The 10,270-nt window shown below is 34.1% G+C and overlaps 2 protein-coding genes across 2 annotated transcripts; one reads left to right on the forward strand and one right to left on the reverse strand.

Annotated features, from left to right (window-relative positions):
• Window positions 1-4,978: 4,978 nt before the first annotated feature.
• Window positions 4,979-8,952, forward strand: LOC108565642 (prosaposin). Its single transcript, XM_017925205.1, has 7 exons — window positions 4,979-5,138; window positions 5,547-5,625; window positions 5,711-6,161; window positions 6,218-6,414; window positions 6,472-7,445; window positions 7,566-8,479; window positions 8,545-8,952. The coding sequence occupies exons 1-7, from the start codon at window positions 5,099-5,101 to the stop codon at window positions 8,593-8,595; spliced, it is 2,706 nt and encodes a 901-aa protein (XP_017780694.1). The 5' UTR covers window positions 4,979-5,098; the 3' UTR covers window positions 8,596-8,952.
• A 69-nt stretch (window positions 8,953-9,021) lies between these two features.
• LOC108565641 (nucleoside diphosphate kinase homolog 5-like) lies at window positions 9,022-9,772 on the reverse strand (the record flags this gene model as incomplete). The annotated part of the gene is made up of 2 exons (XM_017925204.1): window positions 9,022-9,224; window positions 9,463-9,772. Coding segments are annotated over 2 exons (513 nt in total), but the record flags the coding sequence as incomplete, so codon positions are not given.
• Window positions 9,773-10,270: the final 498 nt, after the last annotated feature.

Genomic DNA, 10,270 nt, shown 5'->3' on the forward strand with positions numbered 1-10,270 from the left:
ACGATTAGGTGACAGAACGCCAATTGACTCCTTAGAAAGGTGAGACTTTTAACTCTAGTTTGATAATAAAGCGATTTAATTATCTTAAGCGGTTCTCGAGTTATTCACTAAAAACTGAAGACATAGGAAATCGGCGTTTCTGGGTGAGTTAATAAATATTACGTAATTTTTGCATTACGTAAGGGAGGCACCACCCTTACGCAATGCAAAATTGTATTTTTGATAAATTAATTAATATGAGTGGCAATCTTAATAATTAACAAACAAATCAAATGTATTGCAACAAATAAAAAAATATTTCATATTCATATTAAAATCTTAAGTTACCATTTCTAAAGAATGATTCTTTCGCTTTCATTTGATACTAAGTACATTAATATTGGTCAATTAATAAGAAAGTTATTAAGCTTTAATGCAGCGGTTTCCAAACTTTATGCTACTACGCCTCCGCGAAAAAAAAAATTCCGCGCCTCCCTTACCTTTTATTGTTTTAATAGATTAAATAATATAGACACGTTTTATTTATTTGAAGATATTATAGTATAAAAATTAATTTATTAGAAATTTTTGGCGCCTCCCCTATTGGTTCACAAAATTTATTTATCATTTGAAATGATACATCTGAAGCTATGGTATATTGAAAAAATCACTCTGCATCACCCATAAATGTATTCTTGTCTCCTTAGTGATCCTTAGAGATAACATAACATTTCTAAGTGTCAGGTGCAGGTGCAAAAATGTAAATTGTATATTCCAGAAAGAGACCAAAATATTGTTATATAGTTCCTTTATTTACTCTCATTTTATTATCTATACATTCAACATCAAAATCAATGTTCAACATTCATCTGCGAGCTGGTGGTTGAGAAAATACAGGCCTCTATTCTTCCATCCGTCATTTGCAAAAGTTTGTTAATTAATTGTGAAGAAACTATTGTAACTACTAATATATAGTTAAGCTTATTTTTAACTCTCTATATTGAAGATCAACATCCATGTCCAACATTTTTCTAAGAACTGGTAGTTGATAAAATATAGGCCATTTTCGAAGACACTATTTTACCATCTGTCAAATGCTAAAGTTTGTTAATTAATTATAAAGAAGCCATTGCAGCTACAAACTTATATTTACACGTATATTTATCTGTATACATTCAAGATCAACATCCATATCCAACATTCTTTTGGGAGTGAGTGATTGATAAAATACAAGGCATTTTTGAAGACATTGTTTTACCATCTGTCAAATGCTAAAGTTTGTTAATTAATTATAAAGAAGCCATTGCAGCTACAAACCTATATTTACACGTATATTTATCTGTATACATTCAAGATCAACATCCATATCCAACATTCTTTTGGGAGTGAGTGATTGATAAAATACAAGGCATTTTTGAAGACATTATTTTACCATCTGTCAAATGCTAAAGTTTGATAATTAATTATAAAGAAGGTATTGCATCCACAGACCTATATTTACATTTATATTTATCTGTATACATTCAAGATTAATATCCATATCCAACATTCTTTTGGGAGTAGGTGATTGATAAAATACAGGCCATTTTCGAAGACACTATTTTCCTCTTTGTCAAATGCTAAAGTTTGTTAATTAATTATACAGAAGCCATTGCAGCTACAAACCTATATTTATACTTATATTTATCTCTATACATTCAAGAGCAATATCCATATCCAACATTCTTCTGGGAGTGGGTGATTGATAAAATACAGGCCATTTTCGAATACACTATTTTCCTATCTGTCAAATGCTAAAGTTTGATTATTAAAAAAGCCATTGCATCTACAAACCTATATTTACATTTATATTTATCTATATACATTCAAGATCAATATCCATATCCAACATTCTTTTGGGAGTTGGTGATTGAGAAAATACAGGCCATTTCCAAGGAGTCACAAGTATGCGTAGTTACCCCCTAGCGTCTGCAACCAAACATACACACGCATTGTATATTTTTGGTTGCCTATAATAGAGAAATTTTGAAAAACGAGAAATTTGACTACAGTATTCGTGCACAATTTCGGTAATTTTCAACACGTTACAAAATTTAAATATTGTGGCTAGAATGTTGTCAGTGGGCTCATTGAAAAGGTGTGGGTGTCTAGTTTACGATTCTTGCTGAATTTTACAATTATCCTGGACGGTTATCCTGAAGTTAAATAAAACGTGAAGTCGAAATGCATTTTAAACTACGACACATTTGATAGCACGTAGCAAACGAACAGATGACAGAAGAAAGCTGATAGTGCTCACTGGAGAAATAAGACATTCAGCTTTAATTCGAGTATAAGATGATATAATTAGCTGGCGGAGTTCTCGAGCACTTCGTGAATAACGGAAGACATCGAATATCATTTTTTGATTACTTAATGAACATTATAGAACTGCATCAGATACACAGAATTTGAATATAATATCTAACGATCATGCAAAAGACAAAAATATAGCTGTATGCGCAGCTGGCTTCTCATACAAGATGATACACTTTTCTGTGCCTTCGTGAAATGTAAAACTATCTCTAACGACCATAACAAACAAACCGCAAACAGCAGAAAGCCAATGGGTTCACCGAAAAGGTGAAACTTTCAGCTTTAATTTGAGTATAAGATCATGAAAAACACAGTAACGTTTTAGGCCTCTTAACATTTAATTATTGACGTAGTATTTTTGAAGAGATTCGAAAATATTTAAAATAATTGAAAAAATCTACAATCTAAACATTTTACATTATTTTCCATGCATTCCACATATTACTTTATATCACGTCGAAAATCTATGGACGGAAAACAAAAAAATATATGAAATTATCGTGGTTTTATTGATTTATTGATTACATTTTGAATGATTTATTACTGCATTCAATCGACCCAAACCGCAGCATCGGAGGGGCATCCATTATATCCGTCTGTCTCTTTCTTTTCCATTCACATGCTCGTCAAAGCCCTTTCGCTCGAGCACATTAAATGTCGATTCATTTCATGTTTATTGTACTCTCCACTCCGACCCACGCATTCTCTATTTTTTTCTTTCGTTTCACTCCATTTTTTTTATTGTTGTTTTCAGGACACATTATCAAGCGACGATAAGATTACAGAGTAGAAAAAGACGAATTGTTTTCGCGTTTCCATTGTTTCTCTTTATTTGCTTTTAATTATTTTCATTTTATTTTTATAATTTTATAAATTTTCTACTGAGATTATTATTACAGAAATTCAATTTTACTATTAGCAAATAAATGTGAATTAAGTAAATATGCTTTTATTTCAAGTTTATAAGTATTTAGTAGTACATTTATGATTTCGTAATTATTCAAAGCAATCACATTACCATAGTGAATAATTACTGGTGAAGTTATATAATTTTCAACAACGAGCGACATCTGTTGCAAGAATTGTGCACCTCATTAATTTGATCTCAATAATTAAAACAAACAAATTATTAATTTCTATTACTATAAAACAATTGTTTAAACAATTACTTACAAGTATATTATTTGTAAAAATTGATTCAATCTTCAATAGAAAAAAACTACTAGATTTGATTTTAATATTAAGATACATTTTGTCATCTTGCTGCAAATTAAAAACAATTGAATAACAAATTAAATAACTTTTTAAAACAATTTAAATTAAAAATATTATCTATGTAAACCTACAGGTGGCGTTCTTCGAGAATTTTTAATCATTGATAACTACATGAAAAGTTACCAGATTGATTAATATATTTAACTAATCGTTAGATAATATTTAAATACATGTATTTTTATAAAATAATTTGTTTTTAAAGTCCTAATTTCTTAGGGATCCTTCTTCTTCTTCCTTCCACCACCTTTCTCAATTTGCAGTAGAGACTAAATGTAACATATAACATAGAAAAGTGATATAAACAATTTCCAAACCAGGACTCTGCAGTTCTGTACACTTGGACTAGGTTGAGTTTCTGAAATGATGATGCTGTGCTTGTAGATAGGACCGCAACCAGACAGACAGAGTAGGAGAGAAGTCATGCAACCAATTATACAGAGTAAATGCTAGATCAAAATGTTGGACCTTCTTGAAAATTCCAAGAGGGCCAAATACACATCTCCATTCCCTGATGCCATCAAAAGAGGGATAGAGGTAGGCAGTGGGACTTTGAAAGCTACGAAATCTACTGAATTGTTGGGACACTCGAAGAAGCAATGGTTCATCTTAGGGATCCGAAAGATCGATATTGAGTAACAGACATTTTGGTTTAAGACTTTGCTAGCATTGGCCATCTGTATGTTATATAACCAAAGCGCTCTTCTAATTTGAAATTAATTATTAGAGCCTTAATTGCCAATCAAATAAATTAAATTTATACAGTAATTAATTATCTTTTGATTTATTGTTTTGATTTGTAATTTGTTAAACTATGAGGGTAATTATTGATGATTAAAAATTGTCACAAAGCGACATCTTTCTGGCATAATCAAAATTTCAATTTTAAATTATTTTTTTAAATTATTGTTATATAATTCAAAGTCCAATTGATAATCAGTATTTCACAACTATTGGAAATAAATAATAAAAAATGTGTCGTTCTTATTTTATGAATTCGTTAATTTATTTATTTATAACCATACAATTATTAATTTAAAATCAAGTAAATTGTTTTAAGTTCATTAACCAAAACAAAAAGACAATTAATAATAAACATCTATTGTTATATTCTTACAAAGAATTGAAATATTTGAATTGGAAATTTAATTTATTTATGAATGAAATTTGTAGTTTGATAATACAATGTGTATATATGTGATTGTACATTTATAGATATGCTATAAATACACCATTATTATCATTATTATATCATTATCACAAGTATTATCATAATATTGTTATGAAATATATCAATTTTTAAATTAAGCGCTCAATTTTACATGGATAAAACGATTTAAACCGAATGTAAACGATTGTTTTGTGACAAGGCAGCAACTGGCAACAACATCAGAAACATCAGCTGTTGTTATTGAATCATTCGCCTTGAAGCCGCATTTTGTTAATTCTTGGAAAGAATTTCTCATAAAGGAAGCTACAAAGCATTGTGAAAATGAAGAGTCTGCTCTTCGTCGGTCTGGCACTTTTCTGTGGTAAGAACAAACTCACATTTTAACAATTCTTCAATTACATTTTATAACTATGATTTAGCGTATTTTCTAAACTTTCAAATGACATTGGACCTCCTAATTGCGTTTCATACATTGATTACATTCTATACTTATCGCTGTTTATTTCAAACGGTTTAACGATTATCGTTCTCGTTTCAATGTAAATATTTGTGACAAAAACATTAAAAATAATAATTAAGAAATGACTCAATTGATTTGTTGATTGCAGCAATGATTCACTGCAATCAATTGTTCCTTTATGTACTTGCATCTAACACAAAGGATTTCATTATGCTGGATTTAAATAGAAAAAAAATCTGTTTACATTTCTAATTTCCTATTTGTTAATTATGAAACTGAGATTAAGCATTTGTATGTTATTTTTCACAGCCAATTATGCAAGTGGTGCCCATCTTTTGGGTTCCAAGGAATGCACTTGGGGTCCTTCTTATTGGTGCTCCAATCTGACGTAAGTGTGATTTATCTCTTGACCTTCATGAACTTCGATAATATTATGAGAATATCTGTGTAACCCAAATAAACAATGCTTTCAGGGCTGCAGCAGGATGCAGGGCTGTAAAGCATTGCATTCAGACTGTTTGGGTACACAAGGAGTACCCTGAGGACAAAGACAGTGTCTGTGACATATGCTTGAACATGGTTAAGGAAGCTAGGGATCAGTTGGAGAGCAATGAAACTATGGAGGAAATTAAGGAAGTCTTTGAGGGCTCCTGCAAATTGATTCCCATCAAGATGGTGTCGAAGGAATGCTGCAAGATCGCTGACGATTTTATTCCGGAACTCGTCGATACTCTCGCATCGCAAATGAATCCTCAGATTGTTTGCTCGGTCGCTGGATTGTGTAACAATGCTAAAATTGATAAACTTTTGGAGGAATACAACAAGCCAAAGAATACATGCCAGGGCTGCCATACAGTTGTTGATCTTATGGAACATAAATTTAAGGGAATGTCTAAGGATATTTTCTTGAAAAATTTACTCCAGGTGATTTATTAATTTCAATCACTGATGATTGATTTTATTTATTGATTGGTTTATAGGTTTGTGGTCGCATGGGAAGCCTTTCTGACGCTTGCAGTAATATCGTTGTAACTTACTTCGATGAAATTTACTCGCAAGTTAAGAACAACTTTAATGCTAACAATGTATGCTTGATGTCTGGAGAATGTAGTGCCAATTTCCACAAGCACGAAATCGATGTAATCACAAGGTCCGAAATCGGCGTCGTTAAAGTCAAGTAAACTATAAATTAACTCCCTTAAGCTTTGAAGCATATTTAATCTTGTAATTCCAGAGATGATGATTTGCCCTGCGAATTGTGCAAGCAACTGGTAGGACATCTGAGGGAATTGCTGATCGCCAATACCACCGAATCCGAGTTCAAGACCGTATTGGAAGGTCTTTGCAAGCAAACCAACAAATTCAAAGAAGAATGCCTCTCCATTGTCGAGGAATACTACACGGTTATCTACGATTTCTTCGTCTCCCAATTGAACTCTTCAGAAATCTGTGAAATGGCTGGAATATGTCGGACCGGAAATAACTTTGCTTTTGCTATTATACCTGTTTTACCAGCGGAATCCGCCAAGAAGGCAGTTCAACTGTCGAAACCTGGAACATTGCAGTCACCTGATCTTATGCAACTGCCGATTGAGCGTATGCATAAACCAGCGGTTTACAACAAGCAACTCTGCACTTTCTGCGAGTATTTCTTGCACTATGTTCAACAAGCCATTACCGACCCTAAGACCGAGAACGAAGTAAAGGATATCGTCAACAAGATGTGCGTTAAAATGCCGAGCACTTTGCAAAGTGTCTGCGAGCAATTCGTCAATGATTATGGAGAAGCCGTTGTAGCTATCCTAGCCCAAGAGATCGATCCTTCTGTGATGTGTCCCTTGATGCAATTGTGCCCATCGTCGGAAAGCAACACTCAGATTGAAATCTTCATGCAACAGAACTCCAAGGATGAACCTAACTGTCCACTCTGTATTTTCGCCGTAAGCAAACTGGAGGAGATGGTGAAGGGACAGAAGAGCAAATACAATATTAAGAGCGCTTTGAAGAATTTGTGCACTCATCTACCAAGCAATTTGGCCATGGAATGCCATGATTTCGTAGATAGTTACACCGATGAACTTGTGGAGATGCTTATGGACGATTTCAAACCTCAAGAGGTTTGCGTCTACTTGAAGGTTTGCGTGGACAAGATTCCTGCTCCGAAGATGAACGAATTACCACAAATTGAAGACATGAGCGAACCAATCAGTAAGTTTATTAACGAGACTTTTACAATTATTTTATAAATACTTCTAGCAAAATTTTACATCTTTATAATAAAAAAATATATGTTTTAGCCATGTTTAATCTGAAGTTTTGCTGTTTTAGGTTCGAACGAAATACATGATAACACCGCGAACGGCGTAGTAGTCGTACCGGAAGCGGAAAATTCGAAGCCTCAATGCATCTTGTGCGAATTCGTCATGGAAAAATTGCAAGTCGCTTTGAAGGATAAAGACACCGAAGAGGAAATCAAGAATGCCATCCACGGCATTTGCAATGATCTTCCAAAATCGATCAAAAGCGAATGTAACAACTTTGTGGATAAATATGCGACCATCGTTTTCGATATGATCTTGGCGAGCGTGAAACCTGAACAGATCTGCGCCGCAATGAACATGTGCATTACTAAACCCGAAGAAGTACCGGTCAAGTCACCACAGTGCGCCCTTTGCAAGGTTGTTATAAGGAAATTGGAAACCTTGATCAATGGTAACCTGACTGAGGAAACCATCAAGGAATCTTTTGAGAAGGTTTGCAATTTGTTACCCTCTAGCAAGAAAACCGAATGCGTGAAGTTTATTGAGAATAACGAGCGTTATATCTATAACTTTTTGATCACCGCCGTCGCCCCCGACGAGATCTGCTCGTTGTTGATGGTCTGCGAGGAAAGAAAGCAAGTTGTCAAGATGCGGGTGAACAAATGCGCCGTGTGCGAAGCTGCTGTTATGGCCATCGACAAAATCTTGCAGAATCCCAAGGTAGATCATTCCATCGAGCACGTGCTGGAGAAGGGTTGCAGGGCTCTGCCTCACAGGAACCAGCAGAAATGCCGCGATCTGATCGAAACGTACGGACAATCCATCTTCAATTTGGTCCATACCATGACCGATAGTCATGCCGTTTGCAAGGAAATCGGAGTTTGTCGCGATCCTCCAGCAAGACCACTTTTGGGAGCCAATAAATGCATACGTGGACCTGACGTTATCTGCGCCAGCGTTACCAGAGCTAGAGAATGTGGAGTAAGTTGAATATAGTAAAATCATAGCTAAATGGATTTGCATTTATTAACTTATTTTTGTTTCAGGCCTACGACATGTGCTTGAAGAACGTTTGGTCGGGAAGTAAACCTCTATAAGCAACATCTCAGAGTTCATACTCCCATCAATTTTAACATACTTTTATTTAGTTGTCGAATTTAGTTTTATTTCAAATCTTTTTTTAATTTTATTTTTTCTAGAGCTTCACTTTTAATTTTTATTTTGCATTTCACTGTTTAAGTGAAATCAAGTGATTTAACTCGTATAGTAGAGATAGAAAACACCATTAGCGGGAAGGGGAACTGTGATAAGGGTGTCGTTTTCTATAGTTTTTTTTGTCGTTAATTGAATAATATCCCCCTTTCTTGATACTTTTCGCAAAATCTGTCACTATATAAATTTAAGTAAGGAAAATATTATAAATGTAGTTATTATACTAAAACAAAAATAAAATATATATGCAGTATATTAATGCAAAGAGCTTGTTTCTATTTTTTCTTTGTCAACTTACTCTTGAAATTCCTTTATGTGGGCGTGATGGCTATGCTGTATGGCAATCTGGGCTGGAATGGGTTGTTCATCAGAAGCCAATCCGCGAGGAAGAGGACGGGATCGATGGGTTTGTTCTTGACAACCTCGGTGAGGCCATTGATCAAAGTGGGATTCACGTATATATCGCAATAATCCGTCACCTTCTGCAGTTCAGCAGGCAGAGGCTCCAAAATGCCTAAAGAAATAATAATGCGTATCAATGAGCACACCACCTTTTTCATGCTGTTTGTGGAGCAGTCGTAACCAAGAGAGCGTAGAATTAGTGGAATTGCGTAGTCGAGAGGTACGACGTGTGTGTGCTGTGTGAAATGAGATTTTTGATGGGTTTCTTCAAGAATGTGATATTTATTGGCACGCGAATGAGCAACTATGAGTCAACAAAGGTAAGTGTAGGTAGTTTACCAAGAGCTTACTATCAGGATAGAAATATCGGTTTTCCCTATTGGCATCCTTCAATGTTTCCGAGCCGTGAAGCATGTTCGCTTTTGTCTTCTGCAGGCCGTACCTGGACCTCATGCTGATGGGATAGAACCAATCCTCTCTTAAAGATCCATCCGTTCCAATGACCTGTCTCCATTTAGGTATGACGTTGTTCGCGGATAAAGATAGGGCGAGGACTGGAGCGACGCTCATCGAGACCACGAGATGTGGAAAAGAAGGACTTCCGTAGAACTTTGCGTATATTTCGGAGACTTGCTCGGGCGTCAGGTGTAGGTAACGAAACTGCAAAGATAGGATTCCAAGTATGCGCGCTTTCACTTCTTGTTGTTTTTTTATCACCCGAATGAAATAATGTTAATTAAGTCCGTAATTTAAATTGCTATCTAAATATTGTAAATGCAAAAACGCACACATAATCTGCATAATAGTTATTATTCATTCATCTTCGTAGATCTCTCTTTAATAGAATAATATCGTGTTCATTATTGAATACAATACGCAAATATTCCAATTAGATATATATAAAAAAAAAACTAATTATTCAATGAAACAATCTTGCGTATAGTTTTCAAAGATAGCTTTTTATGATAATAAATGTACAGAGAAATGCATGAAACCCATAAAATATATAAGAGTTTTTAATATTCTATTGATAGATGTAAATAATATAAGGATATTATTAGGATTAATACTTAAATAAATTCAAAAATCTAATTATGGACAATTCAAATATAGTTCAATACAGTACTTCATTTTTGAATGGAGCGAATGGAGTAATGC

The sequence above is a fragment of the Nicrophorus vespilloides genome, unplaced genomic scaffold, assembly GCF_001412225.1.
Source record: "Nicrophorus vespilloides isolate i.1.1-1 unplaced genomic scaffold, Nicve_v1.0, whole genome shotgun sequence".
In the NCBI taxonomy this organism is placed as follows: Eukaryota; Metazoa; Arthropoda; class Insecta; order Coleoptera; family Silphidae; genus Nicrophorus; species Nicrophorus vespilloides.